Below are 21,834 nucleotides of genomic sequence, written 5' to 3'. Positions count from 1 at the left end.
GTACTGACTGCAGCCAGAGCTGCACAAGGGCATTGTGCATCCCCCTCCTGCCCCACCTCCTGCTCCGAGTGTGTGTCCATCCTCCTGCAGCAGTACAAGGCATCACCTACCATAGACTATGACAGTCGCTGTGGTGCTTTTCCTTTTGGCCACAATGTTTTTTGCAACACAGGTGTAATTGGCGGTGTCAGAAAGCCGGGCTTGCTTGATGATCAGGTTGTGATCAATGGTGATGTAAAAGTTTCGGTCTTCCACGGGGTCAATCACCTCTTCATTCTTCAGCCACTCCACCTTGGGGTTTCAAAGGGCCAGAGGGGAGGCAGTGAGTCAGCAACAAGTCACACCAATATGGACAGACACAGTTCTGTGATTGCGTTGCTCATCCCAGAAAACACTACAAGCCAAGGCACATGACAAAGGACTCATCTGATGAATGTCAAGAACTGAAACAAAACACCAGAGCAGAAAAACAGGAGAACGCTCTTCATGCCTACCCTTTCCTTCAAGCCCCCTTTCATTCTACCCACCCACACAACAGCTGTCTTGCCTTGCCTTGAAAACATCAATGCATTTTCAAAGGCTGCCAGGTACAGTACAGGGAAAAGCTAATCTGTGCTTTCAGAGTTGGAAGTAAGACAAAAAGAAAGGGTGATATCTTAGGAGCATATCTGCAAATAGAAAATTCTCCTACAACATCAGAAACCCTAAATCAGCACAGATCTCACCAATTGTTTTCCATATCTTGCCCAATCAGGCAGATAGTAATGCAGTAACCTTATAGGTATCTGACCTGAGTCTAAAACCGTGAGACTCTATACCAGAGTGGGTAGCACTAACAAATCACAAACCCCAATATTTTTAAGTACACTTGCACTCACATATACACTGTCTGGCTTCAATGGGAATGAAATAAAATAGAGTCAGTTACCAAGGAAATAGGAATTCACGAGGACATCAGTGCTTATTTTTCCTCTTTATTCGTGTAAGCTATATTTTACTTTAATAAAGCATGATTTCCTTGGTTGCACAGAAAAAATATTTTTTAATATGGTGTTTTTAATCTAGACAATATTCTCTTTATTGCCTTCCTTAGCAAACACCCTGTTATATCCCAGCTGACTGCTGTGAGCCACTCTAATATAATTTGGCTGCAAATTTAGTAGCTTGTTTTCATTTGAACTGAGTGCTCTGAAGGACAGGACTGGGGCCCTGGATGGATCAAAGCTGGGCTTTCACATCACTGGATCACTTCAGTCTGTGCCCAGGATTTAATTAAAGGAAGAAAAAACATAACCACAATCAACCCACTGCACTTGTGAGGTGCTAGCTGCCAAGTCCTTCTCTCACAAACTCCACTTTTCTAAAGACATTTGAGGAACTACCCAAGCATTGACATACCCCAAAGTCACCTGAGACAGCTGTACAGACTGCTCCAAACCATGGTGAGAAAAAAACAATAATTTCTCCTGGTGTTCAACACAGAGGGCTCAATTCACCCCTAGACAAAACCACCTTTAGCCCTGCCTTAAGCAGCTCCAGCTCCCCTACTCCAGTTTGGGTGGATGCACTTCAGGTATAAGCTGCTTCCAAAGATTTACACCTTTAGTGAATGTGGAGCCACTGCTCCAAGGAAGGCTTGATTTAAACCTCTCTCTTTCACAGCACATCACCGTGGGATGTGGCAGCCTCACAGCTGTCGATACTGCGGAGCTTTAAGACAGTGGTGCAACAAGGGCTCTGGGAATGGATGCATGTGTCTGCAAGGAACAGGGGAGGAAGAAAAAGACATAAAACTTTGGAGGTTGTATTTCTGTCACCACGGAAGATACAAGCTCTTAGTCAATAATCTGTTTCTCCTTGACAGAATGACTAAACTTGTTTTTTCCGCCTTTCTTGAATCCTAATAGGTTTCAGGTGTAATCAAGACAGACACATTCCTTTTCAGTCAATGGCAATATTTGACTCCTTCCTCACCTGCAGGCTGAGTCTGCATGAATTCTAGGCTGAAAAACAATCCAGGAGCTTATCTCCATCAGTAGGATGCTGCCATTTAACTCCTGTCTCTCACACAAAACCCATGTATTTTCTTTGGTTTTAATGTCACTATTTATTTCTGGGATGGTTATGCCAGGGCTGTAAAAGATGCTACAGACACTGACCTAGCTGTGTACATCCCACTCTCAAATCTGCTCTTCCTCTGCTTTGCACACTGAGGACACCAGGACACCAGTAAGAACAAGACTACAGTCTACATGGTCTAGGGCTCAGTTTAAAATATTTCTGGTATGCCCATCCAAGAATATACTCTAGCAGCCTTTGGCACCCTCAAGGCTCCATGCCCAAGCACATGGTTCTTTTTTACACTATTCTGCAACATTTTCTCTCTCTACAAAAACACACATACATATTCAATCTGGGTCTCAAATGAGTAGACAAAATTAAAGCTGTAAGCATTGAATTCCCTATCATCCCTGCAAAACCACCAAAGATAATATGAAAAGAGGAGTTGCCAATAAAAAAAAAATAAAAAAAAATCCCAAAACAAAGCAGCTCTGTATAATTCAGTATATTGCCTCTGGCTCTACACCAAACCTCTTAGGAAAAAGATCCTTTTCTACCTAATGTCACAGAATTTGGTAACACTAAAAGTTTGAAGAACAACAGGATATCTTTTTTTTTTTTCCTGCTAGTACATCAATACGGTGTGTGCATGTCTAAATGCCATCTCTTTTACAAAGTATCTCTTAAATATATCTAATTCAGTCTTCTGACATCCCGGGTTTTATGGTGTCTGTTAATGTTGCAAACTCTATGTCAAATCTGAAGGAAAGAACTGATGGATGATTTGACAAGCAGTGGGAGTCTCCTTTCTCACATATTTTAGCCATCAGTAGAGCAACACAAAAAAGAGAACACCCCTCTAGTGGTTGTATTTTCTCCCTCAGTCCTTGTAGAAATGTGGACTAAGACTGTTCTTGGTACTTATTTTCAATTACTGTTGGACCCATTTTTTATGGTGCAGGTGACTGCAGTGCTCAGCACCTCCAAACCTCAGATTTCTTTTTTTTTTTTTTTTTTTGATGTAACCAAAGTAGGGAGTAGGGTTGTTCTGTCATATAAGTAGGAAGAGATCAGGTGTCAAATACAGAAGAGAAGCAAGCAGAATGAGACAGTTTGATTTATGAGTGACAAGTATGCAAACTGTTATCACAGAAGTTAAAAGCAATGATCTCTTTTGATGCCATGTCATTCCCCAAGGTGCAGCACCCTTACTGAAATAGGCTGTTAATCCAGTCAGTGCAGAAACTTATTCTGAATTTAATTCTGCAGCCTGAATAATAGCTACTGGAAGCTAAGGCACTGGACACTTGTGTGCCAGAGACCTGTACACCTGCAGGCAAGTGGACAGAGGAGTAGTAGGATATAAATGACACTTCAAAGTACACAAAAGCCTGACTTCAAGGTTATACCAAATCACACCCTCATGCCTCCATTTTTCATCTCTCTTGAGATGTTCTAAAGTAGATGTTTGCTTTTGCCTAAATATTAAGGAGGTTTACTGCCTAAAATCAGAACAATTCTTGAACATGCACCTAGCTCTATGTATTCAGTTAAATCAGGCACATCCTTCCGGCTGTTATTGATAAATGTACCGATGGTCATGCATATATGTAGAAAAAGCATGGACTCAGTTTTTTCCTTATCATAACAGCAATCATTTAATTGGCAGAAATTATGCCATAAAGGATGGGATAAGTGTACCCTCTGGGGGATGACAGCTATGGAAAATTCCAATTACAACAACATACATGTGGTTTTTTTCATATACCAAATCCCTGGAACAAAGAAGACAAAAAAAATCCCTTTTCTCATTAGTTTTCTACACAAGAAGGTATTTTTGTTATATGCTTGCAAACTGACTAGCAAGATAAAGCTACTCAGTTGAAGTGTAGAGTGCGGTGAATGGAAACCTGGCCAACAGAATCTGCAGATGCTGAGAAGCTGGAGCATTCCTGGAGGCAGCTACGTTTTGGTCAGATCTCCTTAGGACTCTGGATGCAACTTGCAGTTCCCTGAGACACACAGATTTTGCCAGCTGCACTGGAGCTGCACATCCAGGGCTGGCAAGAGAGCCTGCAGGAGACTGAGTTGTCCCTGTGGCCAGGGACGATCCAAGGTGTCTGTAATTTAGAACAACATACCTTGTAGTGTCTTCTCTGTCATCCTGCTCCCTGGTGAGAGACAGATGTGTTGTCTCTAATCATTCACTGATTGGTATTGGGAGATACATTAACATAATTGGCACATTTGTTCTAATTAACAGAAGGAACTTGCCACATGCCACCCAACATGAAAAGCAAGACCATCAGCAAGAGCAGAAAACTGCAATAACACCTTAGCTCTGGAGCTGTGGTCAGACCTGTGCTGCCACAGGGTGTTTACAGCAGCAGCACACAGAGACTAAGCCAGGCCAGGCTTCTGTGCAGACTAAATGAACGCAGGGAACATAAATAACACAAGCGATTACACACGCAGGAAAACCTATTACAAAGCTAATTGCTGATACAAATTTAGCCATACCAAGTTACCAGCATTCCTAGGCACTTAAATCTCTTGGCACACTTGCATATGCGTGACTGTTTTAGAAACTGGTTGAGCAGAAACACATCTGCTCCGAAACAAACTCAAGGATGGAAAAGGAATATGATCTCATCTAGATCTTGCCCATTCAATCATAAGAGTTGTTCCCTACACATCTGGCAATCTCAAGAGCCAAGTCGGCAGGGTCTGAGTTCTGGATCCCAGTTGCTCATTGCCTTCTTTGCACCAGCCTGCCCTAGAGTCATCTTCAGAGCGAGAAGCACCTGCTGAAAACAGCAAGTCTTCTACCCTCCAGACACAGGCAAAGCCCACCAGTGCCATTTTCCACAAGAAACAAGATGAAAACATCCTGGAGCAACAAGAGACTTGCCTTGATGAAAGGCAATATGTAATTTTAGAAGGCAAGAACATTGCTCCCGTGCCTTCCCCATGCCTGGTTGACACAGCAGGATCGCTTTCCATCTGGCTCCCCATCCACACTGGATTGTGGCTGGTATTCTTTGCAGCTGTGCCAACTGGTCCCAGTGGCACAGCTCACCTTGCAGCAGTCCCTGCTGAGCTGGCATCACCTCCAACAGCCACAGGGAAATCTCAGCTCCCTGACTTCACCTGGATTGTAACACACACACATTCCAGTAATAAAGCATTTGTGAAACTAACTAACTACCAATTTGGACACAGTACAAGATGTCTAAGTGAGACTGAGAAAACTCTATCAGTTTTCATATAGGCTAGCAACAATTTTAGGTACCATGAGACGTGAGTGCCTCTTTGAAGAATGTTATTTGATTTTGGATATGGTTTCATCCCAGCAACTGTCTGCTGAAGAGGATGTTGTCCTCTATGTACTATTTACTGGAAAGATATTTCATACACATTTAAGATTTAAAATAAAAGGAAAAATAACTGATCTCCAAAGCAACTGAAATTACAGCTAAGAGATACTGCAAAACATACTGAGAATGAGACAGCAAAAGCAAACCACTGTGGTGTTTTGTTCAGTCGTTCTTATTGTGCTTCTGCTGCCAATAAGGAGAAATGTTGTTCCTGCTGTGGAAACACTTCCTTAATTACACATATATCCAGCTCTCTGCTTGCAGGGTGTATGTACAGATGCTGGATGTCTCCAGCCCCATTACGGCTTTACTTTATGTACAACTGGGAAGTTAAGCCTCAGAATAAACTTACCAGTGGACTGGTAGCAGCAGATGTAGAATTTATTCCATAGAGTCTCAAATTCAAATACAGATGATGGGATTATAAATGAAAACTACCTGCTGGGCTTCTTTTCCCACCTAAAAGAGCAGCTTGAAGTGGAGGCCCATAGCTCACATGTTGACTGACACTTTTAGCACCATGTGGGCATGTGGACAGATAGGTTGTGTTAGCAAAACCGGAATCCCAGAGCTGTCTTTACCACAGAAAGCCAGCTGTAGAGAAAAGGATGTAGAAAATCTCCCATTGTAATATTTCATGGAGGAGCTAGAAGTCTGACTGTTCTCCAATCCCACCGATCTTCCTGGCCTGACCTGAATCATACAGCAACTGGATTCACTTTGGAGCATGCCCTGCCCTCACTTACATTGGCATCAGAGGAACTGGACTAGAAAGGAAAAGTACAGGGGTAGGTCCCATAGAAAAGTCAGGTCTCCAAAAGAGCAGTTCTGCAAGAAGACCTGTGCTCCATGGCATAGGTTTTTTGCACTGTGGAAATAAACTGGTAGGAAATGTGAAAACAAGGCTAATAATTGAATAGTCTTGTAGTCAGTGTACTTCCCAGGAAAGCAAAAAATCCAAATACAAACCAGCCCTTCAAGCAGGAGGTTGTAACCTATGTCTCACACTTTGCAAGAGTGACTCGACCACCCACCAGTAGACTGGGGGGTAAAATGTATGTTAAGAGAGACAGAAATGCAGGGGACCAGGTGCTGACAATTGCAGGGTGCTTCATCCTGTACTTTTGGAGGACAGGCCTGCATGGCCAGACCTTATCCAATGGCTCTCCAATGCGAAGTATGAGCAGCCCTCATTCATTTTGGGCTGTGCTCCTTTACACAAACCTGCCTCCCTCTCCCCACTGACAGCCAAAGTCAGTTCTGCTGTATGTCACAAGGCACTGCAAAGGACAGTGCCACTTTTCAGCAATTAGCATTTGTGGTCAAAAACTCTACTACTTGTCTCTCCTGGTGCTCACTTTCCTGCTGTGAATGTAAAACACTGTCTCAGTGACACACACCTGCATGGAAATGCACACACATGAAGTCCCAATTAAGGGATTGCTGCTGCAAGAGACTCTCAGGAAAGAATAAAAAACAGCAGTCATATTAATAATCAATTAGATGGAACTGCCAATTTGTAGCAATAATTTGCCTTAGCTTCCACCAGCCTATGCCTGGGCAAGACTAACTGAATAAAGTTTGTGTCACAGTCATCTTGATTCTGCAAAACACCCTCTTCTGCCTCTTGACTAAGTCATCCTTTCCCCCTTGCTCTAGTTCCTAATTAAAGCCATGAATGTGGATAAATATGACGTACAGTTTTAAACCCAACTGGGTCACGAAACGGTACACTACGCCCTGTTCTGCAATTAAATTACTGTGTGAAACTCCTCAATTAAAATTAAAGAAGCAATTACCCCCGTTAAAGGCACTACATATCACACATTTCAATGCAAAAGTTCATCTGGCAGCTTATGGCATATTAACCAATCTTACATCTCATTTGTGTTTTGATCTATAACCTACACAAATGAGCTAATTTGATGTGACTCAGTGTCTCCAAATATATTTTATCATGTGCAATATGATGCTGGTGTCTTTCAAAGAACAAGTTAAATGAGCTAAGGGGTTAATTGCTAACAACTCAGCCATTACTGTTGGAGCGTCACAGAATGGAATTCTTCCTGCCTTCTCAGGTTAGCTTTAGAAAATTGCAGAGTGGGACTGAAATGGATGTTTATCTTCATGCTGGGGAGCTGCAACTCTCTGATTTCCACTGAGCCTGAGGCTGGCGGGTCAGACTGCTGATCTCACCACCTCACCCTATTTCTCCCCACTGGGGGAAAGCAGAAGGCAAAGAAGCATACAGCTAGGGCAGAGTGCTGTTTGTTTTTATGTCCACTCATTTTTTTATCTTTTTGTCACAGCAGGAACACGTGAGCTTGCCCCTTCCCCCCTCAGCTACATGCAAACATCTCAGTGTAACAGCGCCTGTGCTGGTCCTTCTGCTGCTTGCCTAGGCCATGCATTGGAGTAGCCCAAATATTTACTGGGTGGTTCAGGACCTGTTGGCTTGTCCAGCTTGATATTGGCTATAAACCTGGGAATGGGGAGGGATGCCATGGTGCAGCTGACACCCACACTGGTCGGGGCTGGTGGGCAGGGGTGTATGATGGCAGAGAAGCTGATACGGTTTTTCCAGAGACCATGGAAACCCTTGGTTCCTTACATTGTCCCAAGGGAACAAGGAGATGTACTTTGATTTGACCTCAGGCCCTGAGGCTGGTGTATATTTATACAACTGTTTGTGTTTGGATTTTGACTTTTTTTCATAGTGCCCATGACCTGAGCCTGCTTTAATGCTTGTCATATACTAGTGGATCTGAGGGACTGGTAAGTGTTGCTTTCAAAGCTTTGTCTGCCCATCTCTGTCTTTGTCCTTCTTGCCCTCTGGAGAAGCTGTATGTTGCTGTGTGGTTCAGCTTTTCAGTACTCCTAAGATCTGCTCTAGCATTGATCCATAAGAGCTTGACACAGTTAATTGCAATTAAATATGCTGGGAATGATAAGCCTGAATTCCCCAGATACTGAAAAGAGGACAGAATTTATCCCTGAGCACGCTTGTTCTCACCACTTTTAAATACCAGGAAAAAAAGAAAAACAAACTAAACACCCAACAGAGAATGAAGGGGGAGAATGGAATCAAAGAGAAAAAGCAAGTGAAAGACATTGGGACTCTGCACTCCAGCACTGTGCCACATTACACTGAAGGTGCATTTTGTACAGTCTCACAGTGTTAGCTTCTCTTCATCTGTTTTGGTGTTAAATACAGTGGATCCTACGGAAACCAGTAAGTAAGAAAAATATCCTACAAAAAACACAATTTCCAGAGTGTGAAGAAGCACATGCTCACCAAAGCATTTGGAAATGCTGCTCACAGCTGCAGCATATGCATTACCCTACTCTACTTGGAATCAAAGTAGTGTTTCAACAAGATGGAAAACAGCCTCATACTGCTGCCTGCCTTCTCCCAAGCACTTCTTATAGTTACCTTCTTATAGTACCGTCGTATCAGAAACTTCTCCAAACAAATAAATGAAGTCTTAAACAAAGAACTCATTCATCTTTAAATTAAAATAATCATGTAATCCTTCAACCCACCAAGTTATCTTTCATCTCTTCTTTTTTTTTCTTTTTCTTAAATTTATCATACTAGCTTCAGCAAGTGGCTGTAATAAAATGTCACATTAAGGTATTCATATTCATTAGTGTGCAGGTCTTTGTTCTTTTAATAGTGTTGGAAAGAATCTACAAAGAGGCTGTATTAGGCGGCTGTCCAATCTGGGTGTTTGATCTCTTTCTGACTTCAAAAGTCAGAAGAGGAAAAAAACCCACATTGAGAATGGTTCTTTTGAATGTCAGATAGGGAGTATAAGATTTCTGAGCCTGTCAAGTGTTAATTGGTGTCTGCCCTGACCATGGTACAAATCAGATTCAGAGTCACTCAATGCACCATCATGAAGAGCAATTGACATAGTGAGCAGGATACTGGAAGGCAGGAAAAAGCACAACTGTTATGGCAGCAGCTCACAGAGGATTTTTTCAGAGATCACTTTCCACAAATCATGTTAAATTATGCAGTTTGGGTCTCAGCCACACGACTGGGTATAACAGACCTTTCTGAGGGAACAATTGGCCCAGCTGCTGAAATTCCAGAGCTGCTTGTAACACCGCATAAAAACAAACCAACCCGCCAGCATTAATCTCTGTTTCTAGCAAAGGTAATGAAGTTCCTCAGTACTACCCTGCACTGCCTGAACGACACATCCCAGTGCAAAAACTCCTGTCATGGTACAACAAGAAGTTGATTTGATGCAAAGAAACATCAAAAAGGAAAATAAAAACCTGCTGCTAATTTCCTGACGAAATCCAACTAATTAATATTACCGTTGTCAGCAAGTTGACTCGGCAGACCTAAACACTTTTTACAGTTTGAGACATCTTAATGGGGAGAGAAAACAGCCTACAGATCAAGAAAGTGAGAAAAATCTTCTGTGCTAATTTTTCTTTCTGATGTTTGTGGACACATTTCTGCAATTCTGATTAAATCTAAACTTGGGTTAGATGGGGAGATAACAGTTTAAGCTTCATCTCCTGAGAAATCAGCCATCAGTGCTGAGTGACAACCACTTTGCTACCTAGCCATGACAGTCTGACTTATCCTAATGCAAATTGGCAACAGTTTCTTCTGTGCGTGGTAGAGGAAAACCGGAGAGAATTCAGATAGGGGAATTACCGTCATTAGCAATCAATTTTTCTCATAACAGCCACAGTGGATTTAGGATCTCAGAGGCCTCCCTGTGACTCAGGGACCCCCCTTCCATGAGCTGTGAGTCTGCAGCTGGAGGCACTGCTGCACTTAGGGAAGCTGCTGCTCACTGCTGCTGTCAGGCACAGATTCTGGCTCCTGCAGGGGGAGAACAGGCTGCCCATTCTGGGTTTGCTTAAAAGCCAGTAGGAAAAACAGCTAACACCCTGAAGATGGCTTATTAGGGAAATACATCCTCTACTTTCCCAAACCTTGTGCTGCTTTACCTGGGATCCTGTATTGTACCACATCCTCTCATGCCAAGTTGGCAGGGTGTGCATACATATGTGAGTGGAATGGCAAACTAAAAATTAAAACATGTTTGAAAGGTGCTCCTCAGAATAAGCAATTTTTTTTTTCTTTAAAAGCAAAATGAAAGCTAACAGGCTGGTATGAATATGTTCCCCCAGCTATGTGTCCTCTGGATGCCAGCTATAGTTGTGATTTTTCAAAGGGAAGAAAATACTGAAACCAAACCACTTGCAGCTCTGCCCAGCAAGGCACCACAACCCAAAGCCGTTAATCAGGTCCCAATCAATCTTGCCTATGAGCAGCAGTCAGTCAGCTTTCCATTAGCACCCATTCATCACGCCCTGCTGTAAGTCACTGCACCATTAGCCACCCATCAAGTCTTACTTAGGGATGTCCCAGTGCCAGACACTGCTGCTGTTGCTCACCTCAGCTACTGGGATGCCTTCAGGGGGACGGCATTGGAGCAGGACCTCTTGCTCCAGGGACACTTCTTTCCCTAAGGGTTCCTGCTCGAAAGTTTTCCGGAGATCTGAGAAGGGAGAAGAAAATAAAATCATTAACATTATTATCAGCCAGTCATTTGTATTATATTTGATTGCCATGCTGGATAAATGCAAGAGACAAAGAAAACAGCAATTCTGCTGCAACCAAGGCTTCCTGTGGAAGGTCATGTCCAGACACAGAACAAAAAGGGAAAGAAGTCCCTTCTTCAGATAATTTTCATTTGGTAAACTATACCAGTACTAAACAAAGTTATGGAAAACTAAATAAATCTGTAAAACTACAGCATATAAACTGAGTTGCCTTAAACTCATAAATGAAAGTGCTCATGCTGTGATTTAATGTACTTTTAGCTCATAAGCATTAACTTTACAGCTTTAGCTAATTTGTCTACATCATTATCCCTATAGCACTAAGTTATTTTTATTTCTAATAATAATGTAATAATAATAATAATGATAATAATAAAAAATCACTTCAAGGAGATGAACCATGTTTGGATCCCTCTACAGCACCACAGAAATGTGTCAGACTGACAGGGCATTAAATGCACCTCCAAAGATCAGACCAGTTCATTGTACTAGACAGCTGCAAAGTCTGGCTTTTTTGTATTCATTCATAATGTCTTTGCACTGATGGTAAAATGGACTTGAGAAGTTCCCTCCTTATCACTATCCCCGTGTTTCTGCCATGGATTGCAACCCTCTCCTCTGTGCCAGGCAGGACGTGGCTTGGGAGAACTGAGCATTCAGCCCCAGTAGCGACTGAGGATATTTCTCCCTGCTGCCAGTTCCTTCTGCAAATGGATGTGAAGCCATAATCAAAGTGACATCAAAGAGCTGGCCTGACTTCAAAAACTTTAAAACTCAGTTATTTTTGTTTTACTTCTTGTTCTGAAGTCAAACCATTTCCATACATCAGCTCAGGGTGAGGTTGCACAAATACTTGTGTCATACTGGCAACAAGACACAGTCATATGGGAACAATTGAAAAGACAAATATTTCATATTTTGAAGCCATAACCTATGACTGGGCTGGAAAACAGATCACTGAATTGAACCAGTTTACAAATAAACCATGCAAAGAGATATTTTTTCCTAGATTACCTCCAAGACCTGATTAACAGCCGACCCATGAGGAACTGCATCAATGCTACCAAAAGGCAAAACCTGGGGCTGGAAAATGCAAAGATGGAAAAGGAGATGGAAAAGGAGATGGGGTGGCTGCCACCAAAATCAGCTCCTCTGATACCCTGAAACTTTGAATAGCATGAGACCTCTATCTGCTACCCTATACTGGGAAGACTGTTCAATTACCTGGAATTCAGTATCAGTTCAATGGTACCATGAAAAAGCTCTGTCATAGCTGGAGATGCTAATTTTAACTTGATATAGTGGCAAACTTCTGACATCCAAGCATTTTCCCAGTGAAACTGAGTCTGTCCTCTGCACCACAGGCATGAGAGAAACAGCCCCACACTCCACTGCTATTCCACAAGCAGCATTCTTGCTCCCTCTGGCACACAGGGCAGGGATCCTGAGAGCCCCTCTGATGGGACAAGATTTATGGCCAAAGTTTAGGGCACCAAAAGATAAGCTTTGGTACATCCTACTGTAGCAATGTAAGAAATTGCTATCTCCAGCTCTGCTTGGTTGGGATTACCTTCTGTCAAAAGGAAGCACATGCCAATGTCACAGCTGCCTCGCTACAAGCCCCAATGTCACAGCTGCCTCGCTACAAACCCCAATGTCACAGCTGCCTTGCTACAAACCCCACCATCCCAACCCCAGCTGTTGCTGAAGGGGGTTTTACCCTACAACACTTCATAACTTAGGGCAAAGAGGAGGAGGAAATATCTGGACATGAACGTTTCTTAGAATGACATGCCAAGTTTTGCCAGGCTGTGCCTGTCAGCATCCCTGTCACACTGGAGTTATTCTAAGCCAGTGAGGCTCATTCATGGGACAGCAAGCACAGCAAGTCTCTGATGTCCCTACAGAGTTCCCAATGCACTGCCAGCACCAGCAGCTTCATCCTACCCTGACAGGCCACCCAGTGGACGTTTGTGTTCTATGGCTCCATTTGAGAAAATCTTAAACCCTCCAGGTGCCCATGGGTGGGAGTCATTCCAAGGACAAAATACTGAGTTTTTGTCTTGCTGCAGTTCTGCACATTAAACATGGAAATGAGCAGCCCTTTCAGGAGCTGGTAGGTTTCTTGGGAAGTTACACTCTTCTTTGGGCCCAGGCTCCTCACCCATCCTGTGGGCTTGATAGGTATACTGGGCACACATAATGTCAGGATAATGCAGTTTACTTCAAAATAGCAAACAGCTGGGGCTATATTGCTAGCAGTACCCATAAGATCATATTATTGCTACTTCCATAGATATCTTCAGACTAAAAGGTTTACCTCTATACCTTAGTGAATTTAGCAGGTACACACATGTGCACAATGCAATTAAGGTTGAGGGAAAATGAGAGAGTTACTGTAATAGCAATAGAAGCATATAAGCACAGTATTAAATAGCATATTAATAATAGCTTTCAGATGCTCAGGCTGAAGATAATAGAGGGAGATTAGATAATAATCTGAATATTTTTCTTGACATGTTGACTTACTGTCCTACCTACCTTCCTGAAATATTTAACAGAGCTCTAGTTCTACATTGCCTAACGTGCGTAATAATCCCCTCTCCCACAAAGCACTTGCCTGTAGAAAAATCCCCAAGTTTTAGTTGCATGCAAAAGTAAATAGCATTAATTTAGAAACATGTAATAACAGTAAAAAAGTCTCTCTTTAATATCTTTGTCACCAACAGCTGGAATTGCTGGGTATGAACAGTCACTTTTCCCTGGGAGCAGTTGCAGTGCTGCTGCAGGTGAGATGAACTCTGGGACCCCTGCTCTCCTGGCTGCCTCACCCACAGGGCCTTGTTGTGGGAGAATGCTCTAATGGCACTGTTAGGTTCAAGCATTTCAGTGATCCACAAACTAAAAATACACTAAGTAGGCCCTTTGACATAATAGGCAGTAATGTTCTCAAAGGAGCCATTAGATACTATTGAGTAAATTATACTAATTTGGCAGGGGTGAAGGTACATAATTGCGTATTTACAAGACTGGGAGCTCTTATATCCTGTTGGCTCCCTCCCACGTGTTCACAGCTTTATCCCACCACCTCCCACAGCAGCTACGTCACCTACAAATGGCTCCAGATGGCAACAGTGCAAGACACTTATGGTTAGTTGATCTAACCAAGCATAAGGTTGGCTGGTTGTGACATACACAAGATGGGTTTTTAACTTATGATGAAGCAAAGGGCCTGGACAAACATCTTCCTCATCTGTAACTGTCATGAAACCCTGCTTGGACAGCACTGGGTTTTGAAATGTCTGCTTTTTTCCTATGGCTCTTGCTCTGATTTCTGTGGATAACAATGACGCCCTTCTAATTTTCCAATCTTCAGCTTCCTTTGCCATTTAACAATTATAGTCACTGTCAGCTAGGAGTGGGTGAGCTTGCTAATGTAATGAGGGACTTTGGACCTTTCCCAAGCAGAGTATTTTCAATAACACTTTTCAATTTCTCAAAGTGTCATGTAAGTTACAATTACTTGTGAGTGAGGACAGAAGGGATTCATTTTCCCAGAGAATGGTAAGAGACTAATAAAATACATCCCAAAGAAGCTTTAACAATCTTCAAAAAATATACTTGGAAAAGCAAATCAATAAAACATTTGATCCATTCTGAATCAGGACCTCTCTGTCTGTGAAGAGGCAGTGTGCATTATTAAAGTACCAGTGGGCAGCAGCCCTGTTACTGAGATGCTGAGAGAGCACCTTCCCTACCCTTACCTTCCATAGGGGGGACAAGAGAGAAAGGCAGCTGTACTTTCTTTCCATTATTAGTTTGGTAATGTAGAATAACCCTATACTGCTGGTTTTAGCAATACCCTTCCTCCCCTCTCCAGGTAATATTGCCCATAGTGGAATGAGCTGGGATGGACAGTGGCACTGAAGGGCCCATTGTGTTTTTCACCAGCTCTCTCACTAGAGGGATGTCACTGCCAGCTCAGATAACAACCTCAACCCCCACCAGGTGCTTTACCCCACCTCTACCTTCCTTTCAAGGCTGTCTTCATAAAAGAAACCAAAGGCAGCAATTAAAATTCCGGTCTGCCACCTTGAGCCAGACTATTTTCCTTTCTAAAGCACAGTCCTAGTAAATTCAGAGGGGGCTCTTGTGGCATATATGGCAGCACGTTTACAGCATACTTATGCTGAAACTTCCCTCCAAGACTCTTGAAATACTCTGCACAACCCTCTCTGGTAAGGATATATGACTGCCTAAGAGCTGCATAGAAATAAGAGAATTTTCACAAGCAAAAACTGAAATAAAGTAATGGGAATTCACACTCTCAGTGTACACCCTGTTGCTAACTTTACTTCTGAATTGCTATGCTTTTTGGACAAATGGGCTTTAGGTCTAATTTTTGATGCACTGCTAAATTACTTCATTATATGTTTAACACATTTTTATCTTACAAAACACTCAGAAGTTTCATTTTTGCCTGAGAAAGGTAATGGATTATACAGGACGTCATTTCCCCCTTCCTTTTCTACCTGTCAACTTCTAAGAAAGAGCGAAGAACAGACCTATTATTTTTTTTAATCAAATATATTTTATCTCTTTGTTGTTCTGGGTTTTTGCTGTGATGTGTGGGTGGGTAAAACTATAAGGATATCTTTTATCATTGCTGAGAAATGTGATAAGAGGCAGACCAGGCACTTCAATGTGGTGCTAATGCAAGGGTGACTAATGAATGAGCATGAAAAACGGACACTTGTCAGCCAGGAATTAGATGCAAACCAGACAAACAGAACAAGGCAGCATTACTGTCAGGGAAAGATGGATTTCTGCCCTTGGTAGACCTTTTAGACTCTCTTCTCCTTCTAGTAACTCCAACATCAACTTTCCTCCTGTAACAAACAATCTAAATATGAGCAAGATTTAAGAGCACAAAAAGAAAAAAACCTTTTTTTTCTATACAACTGCCGTATTAAATATGGTCATTGAGAGAAATATGTTCAGTTTGTGCTTTCAGAGAAACAAGGGTTTAAGAATGTGAAAAGACCTCCAAAAAAAGTATGCATTCCCATACAGAAGATAGCTTGCTTTATATAGGTAAGCATATACAGACATCCATATAAAACCAAACACATCAAAATCAAAAAAATAAAATAAAAACACTAGAGAAAAAGTGAATATGGCTTGGTAAAATTTTAACTGTTATTAAAGGACCAATATGTGATATATAACCAAGATTTCAAGTATACCTTCTTCCCCTGAGAGTGTTTTCAAGAGGCAAAGTTCAATTCTATTTTAATTTTACATGGCCCAATTTTACCTGGTAATAAGAACACCCAACCTGAAAAATAATTGTGGGAAAATATTTGTAAAATGCCACTGATGTTCTATAAAATGAAAGAGAATCCACATGCTTGTGAAAACACATATCAGTGCATTTATTCCCAAACTTGGATGACTGATTCTTACCTCCAGAAATATGACTAATATTGTAAAATTGATCTCTTCCTTTTCCATTACTTTCCACAATGTGGATAGAGTTGAGGGACACCTTTTTGCTTCAAAAAAAGCTAACAAATACTGAACTGCAAATTTAAATGTAAGAAACCCTGCCCTGTCAGGCATAGTTCGGCCCTGCTTTAATGTTCACAGCTGAGTCTGTGACCTTTGCAAGGGGATCAATCACGCTGGTGGGTAGGAAACGGAAACGTTAGGTACAAAAACCTCTTCTTTTTCCATTTTGCTCTTGTGTGGTTCCAGCTCTGTTATTAATTAGATCAAAACAGATTTCCAGTGAGACAATCACAGGAATGTCATCAGTCTGTAACCCAGGGGATCCCTCTGCAACCTCTATCAATGGCTTTTCTAAGTGTGGTGCCTTGCCCTGCAGAGTCCCCTGCTGTATCAGCTGCACGCTGGGCATTGATCAAAGCCTCCTGCCCTCCTCCAGAGCACTGCTGCTCATGGAATGCGACTGCAGCTGGACAGGGCTGTGCTCTCAGCTGGCCCACACTCCAGCAGCTGGAGCTGAAGACTGAGGAAGTAAGTCAACACCTCAAAACTGTCTTAATCCTCAATACATAAGTCTGTGTTACTCTTTCCTTTTCTGGAGGGGCTCTTTCACTTCTGGCCAGTCCTAAAGACAAATGTCGCAGTACCACGAGGCTGACACAGTCACCTTCTCAGTCTGGAGACAAACATCACAGATGGTGGAACTTCCACCTTTCCAGAGATGCCTTGCAGTTCATGGCTTGGGCTGAGCTTGTCTGCAGTCCTCTGGTGGCCCACATAGCCAGAAAGCAGCATGAGCTTCTGTGGCCAAACAGCTGCGGGGGACTGCAGCAGCTCCTTGGAAGTGCACACCTTGTTTTGGGGATGCAGGCTGCTCTGTCTCTGACCTGAGATACAGAATGAGGTGTACACCCTTTGCTTGCCAGGCTACCATCTGCAAGATACTCTGCATGAGCCCAGGACCTTCTCTCCTCTTTTATTTCCTTTGTATTTTCAGCCTGAATAAATGGGAGGGGCAGACTGGCCAGCCCTCATACTATCAATGGCATCTTCAGCCAGCTGGGGATAACACTGTACCCTGATGACTATAGAGACTCACTGCTCACAAATCTGCAAGAAAACCATTTCCTTCTCCTCCTCTCTTGGTCGAGAGGAGGGGAAATAAATTCAAGCTAATTCAGCCAGGTGCTCGTAAGACTAAACAGTCTTTTGCAACACAACTTCCTTGTGGGCTGTGCTTATAATGAAGAATGACCCACTCAACACATTTTGTATTGAAACAACTGTAAAAAAATACAAGTAAACAAATTTTTTGTCAAGAATTCACTGAGCAGATGATTCCCAGGTGTACATTGATCACACTGCTCTCCTCCTCTTCTGTTTTTACTTGATAGCTCAATATTTTGTTGTAAACTTAATCTGACAACCAGCTTATAAACTTAATTCTATGCATTATTTTATTAGGTGATTGAAGATGAACTCCTAAATTCTTGTTTTTCAAATAAATCTAAATATCATGTCCAAATGACCTAACCTCAACAGGTGACATTTTACATGACAGATGCTCTAAAAGTACTAAAGACACCCATTAGAAACATCGAGTGTACATTACAATCCACATGTAGAATTGCATTTACAAGACACTGAAACACTAAAATTGGAAACTCTTTATGTAAGTTGTGTTTTGTTGTTGCTCTTCTGATAGACTAATCTACCTCACACAGTTGTCTGATCACTACTAAAATACAAGAAAAATTTATTAACTTCCTGGCTGGATCTATCAGCACTAAGGCCCTAATCAGACTGTACTGAAAGATAATAATTTATTAGGCATGGCAGTGTAGGTAGAATATTCTCAAAGCTCCTACAGAGAGATTAAAGTGATGTTAATTCAGTGAAGGAGTTTCCTTTTGTTTTTTTTAGCAATGCAAACATCAGGTCCACCCTAATTTATAGAGGTCTAGTCTCTTCCATACAGTGCAACATAATTTCTATTTATTGCTGTTGCAACTGCATTCTTAAATTCGGGAGTGGTCACACCTGTTAACTTGGGAAGTGGTTCAGGAGCATGCTTTTCAGGAGCACAAGCAGAGATGTAGGTAGGACTGAATATACTAAATGCAGTTAACCTCTCTGCTGCCCTTTCTGTAATCTGCTGCTCTTCAGTAAGCTCAGCTCAAGACCACACGCCTCTGTCATCCCTTTATTAACTCCAAGCAGCAGATATTGATTAGTAGCAACTTAAATGGCACACAAGGACCGAAGGAATTAAGGTCCTATCTCTGCTAACTCTCATACACACTTGCCAAAATACACAAACCACATTTTTATGGTATTTTTTAAAACTGGATATCTTGGATGTACCTTCCCATTAAGATTTTCAGTTGTTGACCTTCCTAGCTCCCTTCTGCTTATCTCAACATTCACCCAATTTGTTCCTATTGCAGAGGGCTCTAATGCTTTAGTAGCTGCAGAAGGTGTCCTCACAGCTCTGCTTGGATCAGGTATGAGAAGAGGGACACTGCAGCCATGGAGCACGGGCCCCAGCACTACAAGGTGAGATAAACAAGTATCAGTAAAGAATATGTGGTTGTTTTTCATATCTGCTTCTTTGCATAACTACAACCCACTTATAAGTGGAGATGAACCAATCTAATTTTCTGTACCGCATTTATCTTATCAGCATACAGTATCTGACATGCATATATTAACTGCCTTTGAAAAAAATGTCTGGGAGAATAAAGGCTTTCAGATAAGTACATGGGAAACAAGCACAAAATGATAAAAAAAATATTAATAAGCACAGTTCCTTACTACATCAGGGCTTTTAAAAAATGTTCCTCCTTTTTTTTTTATTTCTGATTTTAAGATAGTGAATAAAGGAAAAGAATAAACTATTCACATCCATTACACCAAAAAAAAAAATAATCAGGTAATAGAAATTACGGAAAAAGCTTCTATTTTCTCACAGATGTTCAACAAATCTAAAACCTGAGAGCAGATTTAGGGCTTGAATTTCTACTATATTTTCTCAAGGAGAGCATGGGTTAACATCATGAAGTCAGTGAATGCCAAAGTGGTGCAAATGAAAAGTGAGTTTGCTCTATGCACAGGGGCTCAAAGCAATTTGTATTAGCCACCCCTTTATTATCTGATCTAAAAATTAGGTCAAATCCTGCAGCTATTGTTTAGTCTTTATCAGATGTATGTTCCAGTGGGTTTAACTCTACTTTTGATTACACAGGCTCAGATCTCATTCATTGTTTTAACAGGAATTTTGCCCTGTTAGGTTTTATCAGCTCTGTTACAGAAAATTTACATTAAAATTTAAATTCGGTTGTATTTTTCACAGCCAAAGGCAAAACTGCCCAAAATCTTTCCTTTTCCCCTCCCTCTACAACAGGAAAATTTTTTGAATTGAGCAGGAAAACTATATCAAAACATATTAGTTACTTCTAAGACTCCTCATAAGATTGATTTGCCTAGTATAAATCAGAAATGTGCGAATAAATAGGAAATGTGTTTTAGCACTTTCCTAGGCAAATATCTCAGAAAATTTAATGTATCTTTCCAGCTTCACCAAGATACATACATTAGGTGACACTGCTTTGTTGGTTTCTGATATATCTAAAATGGCAAAGTGAAAATTAATCCCAACAATTCTGCTGGTTTAAGAGGATGAAATGCTCAGCTATGCTCTCATGGGGAGAACAGTGCCCCAGGACAATGAATTCCATGAAACAGGAAAGACTTGCCTTTGCAGAAAGAGCCTGCACAGAAGGGAGTAATTTCCCAGCATACACATGATCCAGGAGTCTGACAGTGATTCGCTGTAAATGCCCTGAACACTTAAGGAAGCTGGAATGTTGTCTTTAAACTCAGGCTCTTTTCCTGTCTGTATTGCCAGCATGGCCAACCTTTGAAAACCAGCAGCATCTTTAGTCCATATTTATAGATAATTCCTTTCCTGAATAACTGAAGCTCTTGGTCAAAGCAATGTTGCAATTGATTTCCACAGAGAACTTTCATTGACCAGGTTGTTATGTACTTTCTGACACATGCCTGACCCTGTATTAAACAAACACAAGCTGTTTTTCCAGGATGCACATTTTTCACACTTTCAAATTACTTTTCAGTTAATTCTATTACACGCTCAGTGAACAGTGATGCTGGGTGCTATTTTTCTGTTTGTTTGTTTTAATATGGAGTGCAGCTCCAGTCCTTGAGAGGACACAGTAATTCCAGAATCAGACATAAGGGCATAAGGGAGAAAAAACAGAAAGTGGATAAGGAGAAAAGGATATGGCAAGTTATGCTACAATTATACCTGTCAGGATAAAATCACCAGGTTCGGGTATTAAGATAAATAATTTCACTTAAGCAGTTTACATGCTCCATTGGCCTCTCACCTTACCCAAAGGTGTCAGTGCTCAATCTTGTGCCAATTATAAGGGAAGACTGCACTGGTGACAAATAAGCAGCTATAGCTACAGACTGATGTGGAGATGGACTCTTCTGTCCCTCTTGAGATTTGGACAACCTTGATTTCCTGGATTAATAAATACTGCATAGAACCTACATTGTATCCCAGCCTCAAGGCACACTGTGTAACCATCAGAATACTTAACCAGCTGTGTTGGAAGTTTGTTATGACACAGCTATTACATTGCCAGTGCAGATTCAGTGATTCAGTCCTAAGAAGTCAAAGTTGTGAATACAGATGAGTTTAAAAGAGTGTTCTTGCAGACCAAATGACATCAGGAAGTAAGGCATAGTCCCCACATCATCTTCCTGAGTTCCTAAAAAGTAGGTGGGAGTTACCTGACAAATATATAGAAATATGTGCATGGAAAATTTTCCAAAGAATGTGCTTTTGTTGCTGGTTTAAAATCCTCAGACTGAAGGACCTATACTTCAACCCTTAATCCCTAAGCCTCTAAGTGACTTGCCTATGTCACAGCTGTCCAAGAACTCCAAATTCAGGGACAAGAGGTTAAAAAAACTTCAGTAAGATACAAAGACACATTTGAATTACAGGCGTCTAAAATTATCTGGTGTTTATTTAATTAGACTTTTCTGGGGAAAAAAAAAGGCACTGAGACTGGAAAAATCACTGGACTGATTGTTCCCCTCTTTCCAAAATACATTAAGAAAAATAAGCAAACTCTGTATTATGAGCACCTTCAATATAAATGTGGACACCTAGGAAGAAATGTCAGTTGATATAAAATGCATTGACACATAGTGATTATGTGTTATATAGGAATTAGGTACACAGGTATGCCAGGACATG

General features: G+C 41.5%; 1 protein-coding gene across 2 annotated transcripts in view; it reads right to left on the bottom strand.

Moving 5' to 3' along the window:
- The window catches only part of UNC5C (unc-5 netrin receptor C), a 249,092-nt gene that overhangs the window by 50,628 nt on the left and 176,630 nt on the right, over window positions 1-21,834 (bottom strand). For both annotated transcript variants that reach the window (XM_021550331.2, XM_021550332.2), the window contains exons 4-5: window positions 10,866-10,969; window positions 111-291 (exon numbers count right to left, since the gene is read on the bottom strand). In XM_021550331.2, the coding sequence (XP_021406006.1) occupies window positions 111-291; window positions 10,866-10,969 (285 nt within the window). The remainder of the gene's footprint in view (window positions 1-110; window positions 292-10,865; window positions 10,970-21,834) is intronic.

This window comes from Lonchura striata, chromosome 4 (assembly GCF_046129695.1).
Source record: "Lonchura striata isolate bLonStr1 chromosome 4, bLonStr1.mat, whole genome shotgun sequence".
Taxonomy (NCBI): Eukaryota; Metazoa; Chordata; class Aves; order Passeriformes; family Estrildidae; genus Lonchura; species Lonchura striata.
Note: the sequence above shows the minus strand (reverse complement) of the source record. Positions and strands in the feature narration are given on the sequence as shown.